Here is a 17,289-nt window from a genome sequence, read left to right as displayed (position 1 = left end):
ATTCATTCACAAGGTTGTAAGGAAGAAAGTAAAATCAATTTTGAGTATTTATTTTTATTTAGTATTTCCAAAAACGGGCGTCCTTCCAGAAGAACGTCAGGACAATAAGGGAACATGTTTTTAAAGTATGTGACATTGCGCAATTAACTTGTTTCGGTTTTTATACTTTCAAATAAACATAAATAAATTTGAATTATAGGCTAAAACAGCTAATAAATACAAAAAACAAAGAAAATAACCTATACACATATTTTATGCAGTAGTATGATAAGACAAAAAGCAACAAACATGAAGTGGTTCGTCACATTTTATGCACATAGTAGTAGTTTTTTTGTGGCAACTTCGACATTTCAGCTGCTTCTTCTTTTTTGTTACCTCATACGTTGGTAATTCAGCAACATAATGTTCTCTTCCATCAAATCTATAATCTAGTTTTGCCCTCTTACTAGGACGTCCTCTGCTGGTAGTGACTCTTTTGTGACTTTCAAGAATTGCAGTGACAATTGGACGACGAAATGTCAGATGATCTATGGGTTCTTCGTTGTGCTTGTAAAGATCCCAGGCATTTTGCTCTGCAATGTCTATAAAATGCGCAATGATCGGGAAATACCACTTTCTCCCTCTTATAGAGCATCTATGTAGGGATACATTTTGGTCAGCTCGATCTATGCCTCCCATATGGGTATTGTAGGGGTGTAATAAGTTCGGTTGAGGCACGCTAATACTTTTCTTTTGTTCCCTGGAAAATCTTGCTACAGAGCGTAGTGGTTGCACTCTGTCAAAGTTGGTGGCTACAGTAACAACATTGTTATCATTCCAACGTACAATGGAAATCCCGGATGCTGAGTCAGAACAAACTTCATATGATCCTCTATTTTCTTTTGTCATTTTTTCTGCAGGTGATAGAGTACAATTCTTAACTCTGTTTCCTCTTATTATTCCTGTTGCTTCCACGCCCCTCTTTTGGGTCATGTAGTAGTTCAACGCTGGTGAAGAGGTTATCAAAGTATATTCAATATGGAACATGTGGAAGTAACTGGTCAACATAAGTCATTACCACACTGTACCCCATACCTTTCGTTTTATAATCCTTACTACACGTGGCAGCTCCTTGGTAGGGTTCGAGCCAAATAATACAGGGTGATTAAAAAAGAATACCACAACTTTAAAAATGTGTATTTAATGAAAGAAACATAATATAACCTTCTGTTATACATCATTACAAAGAGTATTTAAAAAGGTTTTTTTTTTCACTCAAAAACAAGTTCAGAGATGTTCAATATGGCCCCCTCCAGACACACGAGCAATATCAACCCGATACTCCAACTCGTTCCACACTCTCTGTAGCATATCAGGCGTAACAGTTTGGATAGCTGCTGTTATTTCTCGTTTCAAATCATCAATGGTGGCTGGGAGAGGTGGCCGAAACACCATATCCTTAACATACCCCCATAAGAAAAAATCGCAGGGGGTAAGATCAGGGCTTCTTGGAGGCCAGTGATGAAGTGCTCTGTCACGGGCTGCCTGGCGGCCGATCCATAGCCTCGGGTAGTTGACGTTCAGGTAGTTACGGACAGATAAGTGCCAATGTGGTGGCGCTCCATCCTGCTGAAATATGAATTGTTGTGCTTCTTGTTCGAGCTGAGGGAACAGCCAATTCTCTAACATCTCCAGATACTGTAGTCCAGTTACAGTAGCACCTTCGAAGAAAAAGGGACCAAAAACTTTATTGGCTGAAATGGCTAACAAATGTACAACTAAATGAAACTTTATAGCTCCCTTAATTCGCCGACAGATAGTGCTTAGCTCTGCCTTTTGTCGTTGCAGAGTTTTAAATTCCTAAAGTTGTGGTATTCTTTTTGAATCACCCTGTATATCCACCACTTGTGCCTCCACACCAAAATTTGAATCCGTATCGGATTGGTTTCCCTTTTATGAATTGTTTGTACCCGTGACTTCCGAGATATGGGACCATCGATTCATCGACAGAATGATGCCGCACGTGAGGCGCAAATTGTTTGAATCTATCATTCAGCATACACAGTAATGGGCGGATTTTCCAAAACGGTCTGATTTATCTAAATTATCACTGTTGCATACATGCAAATTGGAAAAGATGAAGTCAAATCGATCTCTGGACATGGCATTTGTTACGAGGTCGTTGTGACTGTCTTCATCTGATTGCCAGTACATCTTTCTGTGTGACACTGTTACATATCCCCTTAGGAGAAGTATTGCAATAAACACCAACATCTCATTTTCTGAACAATCACCTAGTCTATTTCTCTTGGCTGCGTACTGATTTGTGTATGTGACCATCATTAGAAGCACTTCATTATCAAAAAACTGTTGGAAATATTCAAGCGGTGTTCGCCCTTTCTTCATTCCAACTGTGAACATTAGAGACCATACAGGTGTTGGATTAACAATTTCACCACTTCTCCAGTTATATTTCTTGAGGTTTTGAACTTCATTCTTCGATAGCTTTGCTGGTTTGTTTGCGGTTGTTGTTGTTATTGTTGCTGTTTTTGTACTGCTGGAGGGTCCTGGAACATCAGAGGTGAAGGATTGTTTCCTTGTTGCATTCACAGCATTACCATTGGTAAAAATGGCCAAATCACAAAGCGCAGTAGCATTGAGCTGACTTGCTGGTAATTTATCTACACTTGGATTTTCTTCAGCACCAGAATCTTCATCTGTTACGTCATCAGTTGAATTTAGAGGAGGGCGTAATGTTACATTGACACCAGTATTAGGTATTTCCTCATCTTTTGATTCTAACATGTCCAAAAGTTCCATCAGTGTACATCGTTTTCTGTGAATACAAAATGACAACATATTACCCTGACGTCCTTCTGGAAGGACAGTTGAAAACATTATTGATTTACAACTGACGAAAACTTTCAATCGTAATATAAACCCATAAATAATATAGGTTAATTCTTTAAGATATTATATGACAAGTTTCATAATTGTTGACGCAATATTGAAAACATTATTGATTTACAACTGACGAAAACTTTCAATCGTAATATAAACCCATAAATAATATAGGTTAATTCTTTAAGATATTATATGACAAGTTTCATAATTGTTGACGCAATATGAAAGAAAATATACATACCCATCGATGACAAGGTCAGTCAGTTCGTCCATGGTAAAATCGGCCCTATCTTCAAGACACAGTTTCTCACTCACTATGAACGACACCGTCAAACTGACCGTCGCAGCGCGCAACTGACTCTGCCTACTTCATATAACAATGCGTCACAGTCCGTTGCAACAATGCGTTATTCGCTAAAATAAATAATTTCAACAGTAAGTGACGTCGTCCTACCAGAAGGACGTCAGGGTTATCTGGGTTTAACGGGTGTAACTGCCAGAATGTTGTTGCAAGCATGCAAACGTGCATGCATTGTGTTGTACAGGTGTAGGATGTCAGTTTGTTGGATGGAGTTCCATTCCTGTTGCACTTGGATGGATGATGCTGGAGTTATCGTCCGAGTATGTATCATATGTGCTCGATTGGAGACAGGTTTGGTGATCGAGCAAGCCAAGCCAACATATCGATACCCTGCATAGTATGTTTGGTTACACCAGCCGGTATATGGGCGAGCGTTATCCTGTTGGAAAACTCCTCCTGGAATAATGTTCATGAATGGCAGCACGACAGGTTGAATCACCGAAATGACGTACAATTTTGCAGTGTGGGTGCATGGGATAATCAAGAAAGTGCTCCTGCTGTCATACTAAATTGCGCTCCAGACCATAACTCCAGTTGTAGATCTAGGGTATCTAGCAATCAATCAGGCTGGTTGCAGGCGCTCAACTGGCCCATCCTAACCAACACACAGCCATCACTGGCACCGAGGCAGAACCAAATTTCATCAGCAAAGACAGCAGACCACCCTGCCCTCCAATGAGCTGTCACTTCACACTACTGAAGTTCTAAAAGACGGCAGTACGATGCGCCAGAGCCATACGCTGAACACAATGATCTTCACTCTCGATAGTGCCACGTGGCCATCCGGAGCCCGGTCTTCTTCCGACTGTACATTTGCGTGACCATCGCTGATAGCAATCATATACAGTGACCATAGTCTTGCCAAGTCTTTCTGCAGTATCGCAAAAGACACATCCAGCTTCTCGTAGCCCTATTACACGACCTCGTTCAAGCTCGGTGAGTTTTTGATAATGGCGTATTGTCGCCTTCAAGACATTCTTGACTAATATCAACTCACCACGTCCAATCTCAGAGGTAACTAACTCTTACGACCGCTGCAACGTCTATTTAAAGCAAACCTGGAGTGTATCATCATAGTGGCGCTACTAGCGCCAATCTTTTTCAGCTGGAGCGAAAGTTGAATAAACGTCTTTCAGATGAAGAAACGCGCCTACGAGCTTTCGTTTATGTCGCACTGATCCCTCTTGGTATTGCGATTTTTTTTCTCGTCATTGTATCTTATGTCAAATCCTGTTTCCTCGGTGCGTTTTCTGACCCCTTTCTGCACTTTTGAACGCAAATGGTGGTCTACCCTCGCGTGCTGTGGTGTCGCCCGTCAAGGTCTTAGCCGACAGGCGAGGCTATCAATAGGCAATCTACCAACAGGTGCTAAGGATACACGTACTACGCTCGTTTCGTGGCTATGCCAATTGGAGAGTGCAAATATTTCTCTGTGAAGTTTTTATACATGCGAACGAGAGTTCTTAATGATGTCGAAGCGGTTGCATAATGTAACATTTAACTGAGACCGCCTTCCTCCCCCTAACTGAAAATGAGAAAACGCTGTTGGAACGCGCGAGAACAGTTCTCAACACAGCATGCAGTGTTTTTGGCAGCCACTTATGGCAGACAGTTGTTTTTCGACATTTGAATGCCGACGGAATTCTATTTACGTGACCGTTAGAGAATAGCAAATTATTAGGCTATTATTTATTGTTCGTCGATAGCATTTAACTTCGCAGGAAATCTGTATGAAAAATTGTAGTGTCGATATGGACCTGCGCACAAAAATTCTTTTCAGGATGTGGGTCATCAGGTGCGGTACAATTAGCACATTTAGTGTAATGCTATTGGTTGGCAGTAAAAGAAGTTTCCTATGAGTGTGTTCTGATTTTCAATTAAAATACTACGAAAAAAAAATGTTTTTCTGGTGTCAAAATTTCAGATTTACCGTATTTTTTTTCTTCCTGCACATTGAACCCGAGCTTCAAATTTGTATATCTAAATTACAATTTACAGTGCTTGTGCAAAACAGAATATTGTGGAACACCTTATATTTTGTGAACTGAAGACATCGAACAAAGTTTTTGGCAAATGATGATATGGAGTGGGAAGCGTAATTCTGTTGAATGTTAAGTGCTAGTATCAGCAGAAATAAGGAAGCTGTTACGCTTTTTTTAAATGGAACTATATACATCATTTCAACAGCACGCAAAAGCTACTGAAAAGGTGGGTATGGTAATGTAATGCTTCTTACCGATGTTGCTTTAAACTTTTTGTTAAAGTATTAGATACGTGCACTAAAATGTGAAGGTGAGGTGGTTGGAATCAGCCATTGCAGTGTAAGCACTGCCAAACATGGCTGTTGTGCCAGTCTGTCATCAGGGTCAGCTATAAGTGTTGTAAATGGGACTAAGTGCTAACTTCTAGTCTATTGTGAGGCCTCTAGCAAACATATTTCAAATGTGTGTATATATTCAGGTTTAAATGGATAATGTTTGTGGATCAAATAAACAGTCAAAAGACTTGGTAAGATAAGCAATGTTCACAGACAATAATATGTTAAGGATGAAGAAGACTGGCTAGAAAACAGGTTTTGTGAATTGTTAGAAGGGAATTTGCTAAACTGTACACAAACACACACACCTGTAACTCAGTAACTCAGGACAAAACATCTTTAACAACAACAACAACAATAATAATAATAATAATAATAATAATAAATCCCGTGGAGGCCCGGGAAAAGAATAGGCCTCCTGTATGTTCTGCCAGTCGTAAAAGGCGATGAAAAGAACAAACCACTAATAGGGCTAACCCCCCTTTTAGTGTGATTAGTTGGTTCAGGACAGAATAATGAAGCCTCGGACAAGCGCCGTCATGGTCGGGGACGACGCTTGAACCCTATGCCCGCCCACAATGGTAATGACACTGCTAGCCAACTGGAAAATGATTTAAATCCAAATAGAGGTGTTTTGCAGGATATGCTTCCTGCAACCACCCTAGAAGGAAAACAAAGAGAGAGGATGAGATGGTCAGATGAAGTTAATCGACACCTCATGTTCTGTTATTACCAAGCAACAAACCTAGGAACCAACACAACTGGATACAGATCACAAGTATACACAACATTTATTACCAGATACCCAGAATTAAAATTTTTTAACAGAGCAACGACTAGCTGATCAGATCCGTGTAATAATCAAAAATAACAGGATACCCCAGTCAGAATTAGAAAACATCAAATAACAAGTACAACAAATACTGGAACAAAATAATGTGCAATCAGAAGAAGAAGAAGAAGAAGAAGAAAATACAATAATGGACTCAAACATCCCAGAGCAAACAAACAAAGAACTACATGCATCAATTAAACAATCAGAGGAAAACGAAATCTTAAGACAGCCACCAGAACAAGCACAAATAGAACACGAAGTGACATACATGTTAGATATAGAAGAAAAATTTCAGCTGACATATATAGAATACAAAGACACACATACAGACATTAGACCATTCTTGCATAGACCGCCAAATAACCCACAAGTCGAAACAACAATAAAAACTATAAACACAATCATACACAACAAAATAAATGAAAACACAACTATGGAAGAGTTACAACTACTGGTTTATATAGGAGCACTCACTACACTAAATATACACACTAGGCAGAGATCAGAACCAACCAACACACAGAAGAAACCCACAAAACCAGCATGGCAACACAGGCTACAGATCAGAATAGAAAAACTGAGAAAAGACATCAGACAGCTAACACAATTTATAAGAAATGAAATGTCAGAAAAAAAAACGAAAAAGGTTAGGTAAAATCTTACAACAAGAAGCGATAGAGCAATTAGATGAAAAGATGCAGAAATTACAAGCATTGGTCAAACGACTTAGAAGATACAAAAAAAGTGAAAATAGAAGGAAACAAAACCAAACATTCAACACAAACCAAAAGAAATTTTACCAGACAATAGATAACACACACATTAAAATAGACGATCCACCAAACATAACAGACATGGAACACTTCTGGAGCAACATATGGTCAAAGCCGGTACAGCATAACAGGTGTGCACAGTGGATACAAGCAGAAACCGACACATACAAGATGATACCACAAATGCCTGAAGTGATAATTTTGTAACATGAAGTCACCCAAGCAATTAATTCTACTCACAATTGGAAAGCCCCTGGAAAAGATAAAATAGCAAATTTCTGGCTAAAGAAGTTCACCTCAACACATTCACATTTAACTAAATTATTTTACAGTTACATTGTAGACCCATACACATTCCCTGACACACTTACACATGGAATAACTTATCTGAAACCTGAAGATCAAGCAGACACAGCAAACCCAGCTAAATCTCGCCCCATAACATGCCTACCAACAATATACAAAATATTAACTTCAGTCATTACACAGAAATTAATGACACATACAACACAGAACAAAATTATAAATGAAGAACAAAAAGGCTGCTGCAAAGGAGCACGAGGTTGTCAAGAGCAACTGATAATAGATGCAGCGGTGACACATTAAGCTAAAACTAAACAAAGGTCGCTACACTACGCATACATTGATTACCGAAAAGCTTTTGATAGTGTACTCCACTCATGGTTACTACAAATATTGGAAATATACAAAGTAGATCCTAAATTGATACAGTTCCTAAACATAGTAATGAAAAATTGGAAAACCACACTTAAGATTCAAACAAATTCAAATAATATCACATCACAGCCAATACAGATTAAGCGTGGGATATACCAAGGAGACTCATTAAGTCCTTTCTGGTTCTGCCTTGCTCTGAACCCACTATCCAACATGCTAAATAATACAAATTATGGATACAATATTACTGGAACATACCCACACAAAATCACACATTTGCTTTACATGGATGACCTAAAACTACTGGCAGCAACAAATTAACAACTCAACCAATTACTTAAGATAACAGAAGTGTTCAGCAATGATATAAATATGGCTTTTGGAACAGAAAAAATGTAAGAAAAATAGCATAGTCAAGGGAAAACACACTAAACAAGGTTACATATTGGATAACCACAGCGACTGCATAGATCTAGGATACAGACAAAAAATAGGAATAGATAATACAAATATTAAAGAAGAACTAAAAGAAAAATATAGACAAAGACTAACAAAAATACTGGAAACAGAATTGACAGCAAGAAACAAGACAAAAGCTATAAATACTTATGCTATACCAATATTGACCTACTCATTTGGAGTAGTGAAATGGAGTAACACAGACCTAGAAGCACTCAATACACTTACACGATCACAATGCCACAAATATAGAATACATCACATACATTGAGCAACAGAAAGATTCACATTAACCAGAAAGGAAGGAGGAAGGGGATTTATCGACATAAAAAACCTACACTATGGACATAATAGAGGGAAACATTCCACGTAGGAAATATATATCTAAAAACAAAGATGATGTGACTTACCAAATGAAAGTGCTGGCAGGTCGACAGACACACAAACAAACACAAACATACACACAAAATTCAAGCTTTCGCAACAAACTGTTGCCTCATCAGGAAAGAGGGAAGGAGAGGGGAAGACGAAAGGAAGTGGGTTTTAAAGGAGAGGGTAAGGAGTCATTCCAATCCCGGGAGCGGAAAGACTTACCTTAGGGGGAAAAAAGGACAGGTATACACTCGCACACACGCACATATCCATCCACACATACAGACACAAGCAGACATATTTAAAGACAAAGAGTTTGGGCAGAGATGTCAGTCGAGGCAGAAGTGTAGAGGCAAAGAAGTTGTTGAAAGACAGGTGAGGTATGAGTGGCGGCAACTTGAAATTAGCGGAGATTGAGGCCTGGCGGATGACGAGAAGAGAGGATATACTGAAGGGCAAGTTCCCATCTCCGGAGTTCGGATAGGTTGGTGTTGGTGGGAAGTATCCAGATAACTCGGACGGTGTAACACTGTGCCAAGATGTGCTGGCCGTGCACCAAGGCATGTTTAGCCACAGGGTGATCCTCATTACCAACAAACACTGTCTGCCTGTGTCCATTCATGCGAATGGACAGTTTGTTGCTGGTCATTCCCACATAGAATGCGTCACAGTGTAGGCAGGTCAGTTGGTAGATCACGTGGGTGCTTTCACACGTGGCTCTGCCTTTGATCGTGTACACCTTCCGGGTTACAGGACTGGAGTAGGTGGTGGTGGGAGGGTGCATGGGACAGGTTTTACACCGGGGGCGGTTACAAGGGTAGGAGCCAGAGGGTAGGGAAGGTGGTTTGGGGATTTCATAGGGATGAACTAAGAGGTTACGAAGGTTAGGTGGACGGCGGAAAGACACTCTTGGTGGAGTGGGGAGGATTTCATGAAGGATGGATCTCATTTCTGGGCAGGATTTTAGGAAGTCGTATCCCTGCTGGAGAGCCACATTCAGAATCTGATCCAGTCCCGGAAAGTATCCTGTCACAAGTGGGGCACTTTTGTGGTTCTTCTGTGGGAGGTTCTGGGTTTGAGAGGATGAGGAAGTTGCTCTGGTTATTTGCTTCTGTACCAGGTCGGGAGGGTAGTTGCGGGATGCGAAAGCTGTTGTCAGGTTGTTGGTGTAATGCTTCAGGGATTCCGGACTGGAGCAGATTCGTTTGCCACGAAGACCTAGGCTGTAGGGAAGGGACCGTTTGATGTGGAATGGGTGGCAGCTGTCGTAATGGAGGTACTGTTGCTTGTTGGTGGGTTTGATGTGGACGGACGTGTGAAGCTGGCCATTGGACAGGTGGAGGTCAACATCAAGGAAAGTGGCATGGGATTTGGAGTAGGACCAGGTGAATCTGATGGAACCAAAGGAGTTGAGGTTGGAGAGGAAATTCTGGAGTTCTTCTTCACTGTGAGTCCAGATCATGAAGATGTCATCAATAAATCTGTACCAAACTTTGGGTTGGCAGGCCTGGGTAACCAAGAAGGCTTCCTCTAAGCGACCCATGAATAGGTTGGCGTACGAAGGGGCCATCCTGGTACCCATGGCTGTTCCCTTTAATTGCTGGTATGTCTGGCCTTCAAAAGTGAAGAAGTTGTGGGTCAGGATGAAGCTGGCTAAGGTAATGAGGAAAGAGGTTTTGGGTAGGGTGGCAGGTGATCGGCGTGAAAGGAAGTGCTCCATTGCAGCGAGGCCCTGGACGTGCGGGATATTTGTGTATAAGGAAGTGGCATCAATGGTTACAAGGATGGTTTCTGGGGGTAACGGATTGGGTAAGGATTCCAGGCGTTCGAGAAAGTGGTTGGTGTCTTTGATGAAGGATGGGAGACTGCACATAATGGGTTGAAGGTGTTGATCTACGTAGGCAGAGATACGTTCTGTGGGGGCTTGGTAACCAGCTACAATGGGACGGCCAGGATGATTGGGTTTGTGAATTTTAGGAAGAAGGTAGAAGGTAGGGGTGCGGGGTGTCGGTGGGGTCAGGAGGTTGATGGAGTCAGGTGAAAGGTTTTGTAGGGGGCCTAAGGTTCTGAGGATTCCCTGAAGCTCCGCCTGGACATCAGGAATGGGATTACCTTGGCAAACTTTGTATGTGGTGTTGTCTGAAAGCTGACGCAGTCCCTCAGCCACATACTCCCGACGATCAAGTACCACGGTCGTGGAACCCTTGTCCGCCGGAAGAATGATGATGGACCGGTCAGCCTCACTGCTGAAGCCCAGGCTATCCGTGATCTGAAGGCTGACCGGTCCATCATCATTCTTCCGGCGGACAAGGGTTCCACGACCGTGGTACTTGATCGTCGGGAGTATGTGGCTGAGGGACTGCGTCAGCTTTCAGACAACACCACATACAAAGTTTGCCAAGGTAATCCCATTCCTGATGTCCAGGCGGAGCTTCAGGGAATCCTCAGAACCTTAGGCCCCCTACAAAACCTTTCACCTGACTCCATCAACCTCCTGACCCCACCGACACCCCGCACCCCTACCTTCTACCTTCTTCCTAAAATTCACAAACCCAATCATCCTGGCCGTCCCATTGTAGCTGGTTACCAAGCCCCCACAGAACGTATCTCTGCCTACGTAGATCAACACCTTCAACCCATTATGTGCAGTCTCCCATCCTTCATCAAAGACACCAACCACTTTCTCGAACGCCTGGAATCCTTACCCAATCCGTTACCCCCAGAAACCATCCTTGTAACCATTGATGCCACTTCCTTATACACAAATATCCCGCACGTCCAGGGCCTCGCTGCAATGGAGCACTTCCTTTCACGCCGATCACCTGCCACCCTACCCAAAACCTCTTTCCTCATTACCTTAGCCAGCTTCATCCTGACCCACAACTTCTTCACTTTTGAAGGCCAGACATACCAGCAATTAAAGGGAACAGCCATGGGTACCAGGATGGCCCCTTCGTACGCCAACCTATTCATGGGTCGCTTAGAGGAAGCCTTCTTGGTTACCCAGGCCTGCCAACCCAAAGTTTGGTACAGATTTATTGATGACATCTTCATGATCTGGACTCACAGTGAAGAAGAACTCCAGAATTTCCTCTCCAACCTCAACTCCTTTGGTTCCATCAGATTCACCTGGTCCTACTCCAAATCCCATGCCACTTTCCTTGATGTTGACCTCCACCTGTCCAATGGCCAGCTTCACACGTCCGTCCACATCAAACCCACCAACAAGCAACAGTACCTCCATTACGACAGCTGCCACCCATTCCACATCAAACGGTCCCTTCCCTACAGCCTAGGTCTTCGTGGCAAACGAATCTGCTCCAGTCCGGAATCCCTGAAGCATTACACCAACAACCTGACAACAGCTTTCGCATCCCGCAACTACCCTCCCGACCTGGTACAGAAGCAAATAACCAGAGCAACTTCCTCATCCTCTCAAACCCAGAACCTCCCACAGAAGAACCACAAAAGTGCCCCACTTGTGACAGGATACTTTCCGGGACTGGATCAGATTCTGAATGTGGCTCTCCAGCAGGGATACGACTTCCTAAAATCCTGCCCAGAAATGAGATCCATCCTTCATGAAATCCTCCCCACTCCACCAAGAGTGTCTTTCCGCCGTCCACCTAACCTTCGTAACCTCTTAGTTCATCCCTATGAAATCCCCAAACCACCTTCCCTACCCTCTGGCTCCTACCCTTGTAACCGCCCCCGGTGTAAAACCTGTCCCATGCACCCTCCCACCACCACCTACTCCAGTCCTGTAACCCGGAAGGTGTACACGATCAAAGGCAGAGCCACGTGTGAAAGCACCCACGTGATCTACCAACTGACCTGCCTACACTGTGACGCATTCTATGTGGGAATGACCAGCAACAAACTGTCCATTCGCATGAATGGACACAGGCAGACAGTGTTTGTTGGTAATGAGGATCACCCTGTGGCTAAACATGCCTTGGTGCACGGCCAGCACATCTTGGCACAGTGTTACACCGTCCGGGTTATCTGGATACTTCCCACCAACACCAACCTATCCGAACTCCGGAGATGGGAACTTGCCCTTCAGTATATCCTCTCTTCTCGTCATCCGCCAGGCCTCAATCTCCGCTAATTTCAAGTTGCCGCCACTCATACCTCACCTGTCTTTCAACAACTTCTTTGCCTCTACACTTCTGCCTCGACTGACATCTCTGCCCAAACTCTTTGTCTTTAAATATGTCTGCTTGTGTCTGTATGTGTGGATGGATATGTGCGTGTGTGCGAGTGTATACCTGTCCTTTTTTCCCCCTAAGGTAAGTCTTTCCGCTCCCGGGATTGGAATGACTCCTTACCCTCTCCTTTAAAACCCACTTCCTTTCGTCTTCCCCTCTCCTTCCCTCTTTCCTGATGAGGCAACAGTTTGTTGCGAAAGCTTGAATTTTGTGTGTATGTTTGTGTTTGTTTGTGTGTCTGTCGACCTGCCAGCACTTTCATTTGGTAAGTCACATCATCTTTGTTTTTAGCTACACTATGGACAGGTAGACAATTTAAGAAAATTCTTTATAGAACGAGCAGAAACTAGCAATCACTCATATAAATACATTGGCTACACCACTGCAGTTTCATAACCACTTCTACAACCCTTTAGATCACATAACATCAACAGAAACGAAGAAAGTAAATTGGAAAAAGAAAACACTACATGGCAAGCACCCGTATCATCTAACACAGCCACACATGGATCAAGACGCATCCAACACATGACTAACAAAAGGCAATATATACAGTGAGACAGAAGGATTCATGATTGCAATACAGGATCAAACAATAAACACCAGATATTATAGCAAGCATATTATTAAAGATCCCAATACCACAACAGATAAATGCAGACTTTGCAAACAACAAATAGAAACAGTAGATCACATCACTACCGGATGTACAATACTAGCAAATACAGAATACTCAAGAAGACATGACAATGTAGCAAAAATAATACATCAACAACTTGCCATACAACATAAACTAATAAAACAACATGTTCCCATATACAAGTATGCACCACAAAATGTACTGGAAAATGATGAATACAAATTATACTGGAACAGAACCATTATAACAGATAAAACAACAACACATAACAAACCTGACATCATACTCACCAATAAAAAGCAGAAATTAACACAACTAATCGAAATATCCATACCCAATACAACAAATATGCAGAAGAAAACAGGAGAAAAAATTGAAAAATACATCCAGTTGGCTGAGGAAGTCAAGGACATGTGGCATCAGGATAAAGTTGACATTATACCAATTATACTATCAACTACAGGAGTCATACCACACAATATCCACCAGTACATCAACACAATACAGCTACACCCAAACACAAATATCCAACTACAGAAATCTGTAATTATTGATACATGTTAAATTACCCGAAAGTTTCTAAATGCAATGTAACATATACCGTACAGTTAAAAGGAAGTCACGCTTTATCAAGGTCCGCGTCACTTTCCATTTTTGACCAGACATAACGTCTGAGAAAAGAAAGAATACTAATAATAATAATAATAATAATAATAATAATGGGTGAGGCCTTGTCATAATGGGATGGCTCAGTACCCACAGATCCAGATTAGGAAGGAAAATAGCTTGCTGCCTTATAGGAGGAGGGGGGGAAGTGAACTACCTACTCTATAACATGCGAAGTTCAACATTAATGAAGGCAGTGGTGGAGACCATCAGTATGGAGAACTGACAGAAGAGGTATAATGCAAGATACACTTCATGTCTGACTTGCAGCAAGCAGCAAAGTTGTCAGTGTCTGCTCACCAGGGAAGTGACTGGTATTCTTCTTCTGGGACTAACAGCTAAAGTCCTAAAAAAAATAATCACCTATGTTGAGGTGTGGCAGGAAACAGACATTTACTCCAGGTGTTAAACAATTCACTGCTGTCAGAAACAGTACAACTAGGCTATCAATTCTGGGACATCTGGACTGACATGCAAACAGAGGCAGTCGGAGTCTTATGGTCAACTTCACCCAAACACCAAAACCTCATTTGACATGCTAAATGTAATTAAAACTCTTAAGAGCAGGGAAGTTGAGTGAACTAGAGCAAATCCTAAATGAGCAAAAAATAACAAATACTGACACTCCAAGAAACAATGCAGTGGATTTGGGGTACTACAGCATTTTAAAAGTAAAGTGGACAAATGAATCTCTTATGGGCTGCTTTTGCAGTCAACAGTGATATAATCACCTTCATGGCAAATGTGAAGCCTGTTAACACAAGACGAATGACAGTCACTGTGAAGTGTCCAAATAGAACATACACCCTAATGGCCTAATCAGTTCACACATGCCAATCAATGCTGAAACTAAAAACCAACCATGAAAATGTAGAGAAACCATAGGAAAAACTACACAAAATAGTACCTAAAATTATACAAATCCATGTCAAAATCCCAGTAGGTGATTTTAATGTGCAGCTAGGCAAAGAAAGTACAGAAAAACAACTGAACAATTTCCAGGAACCAAACAGAGTGTATGAAGATTACTTGAACTCAGGAGGATATTAAATCGTAAATTCTTGTCAACACGCTTCAAAAAGAAACCACCAAAATTGATGACCTGGAGATCCCCAAACTTTGATCACTGTATTCCAAATTGCTGCCTGGGCAATCTCTCTCTCTCTCTCTCTCTCTCTCTCTCTCTCTCTCTCTCTCTCTCTCTCTGATCACAGAGACTTAATGAAAATCCAAGTCAGAAAGGGTGAAAAACATAGATGCAGACCACTGAATGGCAATAATAAAATATTTTAAAACTTCAGAAGTTTGTAACAAGGAAGACACAAGTCACCAAATTTGACACTAGCAGGATCCAGCCATCTCTGGTCCGAGGTCTAGAGAAAAACCAGTCAAACACTTAGCAAGAAATTAAAAGCAAATTGATCAAGATAGTGCAAATAGTAATACCTCTGCAGGAAAGGAAAACATACCCTTGAATCCTTGGTGGAGTGATAAATGAGAGTATGCAATTCAATCCTGACAATAATTGGAACATAAATAAGACAGAAGACGGCTACAAAACATTCGTGGCAGTGAGGAAAGAGAGAGCCAAATTATTCTGAAGAATGAAATGATCAATGACTTAAAATTGTGAAAGACTTAGAAAGAAAAAAAATACACATGAAATTTGTATGAGGACTTCACACTTCACAACTAAGTTTGTATGGCATCAACCACAAAAATTATGCTTCCCCCCCCCCCCCCCCCCAAAGGGGAGGGGGGGGGGGTCTGGCAGTTGCCTCTAAACAAGCAAGAAAACTGCAAGGAACTTGCCAGGTACTTCAAAGAGCTACTTAACTGCCCAGAATCAACACAATGATTCCAACCACATTACTCCTGTAAGAAGAAGAAGAAGAAGAAGAAGAAATAATCAGACAGATCAAAAGGCTGAAAAACAATAAAGTATCAGAGGAGTTTCACTCACAACAGAAATAATAAAATCAGCAGGCTCAAACACCATAAAAATAATCACCAGAACCAAGAAGACATTTGGCAAACAGAAAAAAAATCCACAACAATACAAAGATGTTTTAATTCACTGTTACACAAGAAGGGAGACAAAGCAGATGAAAATAACTAGTCACTAACATCAGGTGCATATAACATTCTATCTCAGTGTCTATTTGATAGAAAACAGAAACAACTTGAATAAAAAATTTGAAAATATTGAGCATGATTTTTTGATTGGTATATTCATATCCAGAGCAAATCTTGAATATAAGGCCAATCATTGGATAGCAGAGAATTTGTAGCAAATATTTAGTTTGCACATTTGTTGTTTTCAAAAAAGCCTGTGGCTCACTTGACCATGAATCTTTCATCCAAATATTAAAAGGGACAAGGTGTAGATCTGAAAAAACTTGTAATCATATAGGTGAAACAGACACTGACAGATACAAAGTACAATGTTTAATTCATGGAGGAACTCGCAGATCCTTTCGAAATCAAAACAGAGAGAAGACACGGAAATGGGCTGTCACTGTCTCCCTTACTTTTCAACTGTGTCCTTGAGAAAGTAATACAATAATCACACGAACAGAAATCAGTCCTCAAAGTTGACTAACCAACCACTTCAGGCAGAAGCAATTTTTCCGCAGATTGCCTAGCCTCTGTAGATGATTTAGCAGTATTAACTGGCAACATTTCATCACCCCAAAATCAGGCTGAACTCTTGAAAGAAACTAAAGAAAAAGTTGATCCCCAGATATCATATGAAAATGAGATTGTAAAAAACATGGACTGCAATGAAGTAGCACCAAAATTCATGGAGATGAAGTATGGCAAAATTAAATGGGTTCTATAAATTAAATCTCAATGAAACAATCCAGGAAAATGGAATAAAAAAGAAAGCAAACTAAATTAGATGCAAAAAAGGAACTTTGTACAGACATACCCAAAATATCTACCACAAGAAATGTATGTCTAAGCTCACACAAGTAAGATATTCCAATACAGTAATTAGATGAGAATGCTCTAGGGATCAGAAACACTTAAGAACAGGAAAAAGTCATTGAAAACATTGAGAAAAAGGAATGCAAAGTCATAAGAAAAATTC

At 41.2% G+C, this 17,289-nt stretch overlaps 2 protein-coding genes across 4 annotated transcripts in view; one reads left to right on the top strand and one right to left on the bottom strand.

The window, feature by feature from the left end:
• Positions 1-17,289, top strand: part of LOC124594586 (sodium-dependent phosphate transporter 2) — a 333,885-nt gene that overhangs the window by 269,591 nt on the left and 47,005 nt on the right. The window lies entirely within an intron of this gene.
• Positions 2,032-2,877, bottom strand: LOC124594384 (piggyBac transposable element-derived protein 3-like). The gene has a single exon (XM_047132752.1). The coding sequence runs from the start codon at positions 2,875-2,877 to the stop codon at positions 2,032-2,034; it is 846 nt and encodes a 281-aa protein (XP_046988708.1).

The sequence above is a fragment of the Schistocerca americana genome, chromosome 2, assembly GCF_021461395.2.
Source record: "Schistocerca americana isolate TAMUIC-IGC-003095 chromosome 2, iqSchAmer2.1, whole genome shotgun sequence".
NCBI lineage: Eukaryota > Metazoa > Arthropoda > Insecta > Orthoptera > Acrididae > Schistocerca > Schistocerca americana.
Note: the sequence above shows the minus strand (reverse complement) of the source record. Positions and strands in the feature narration are given on the sequence as shown.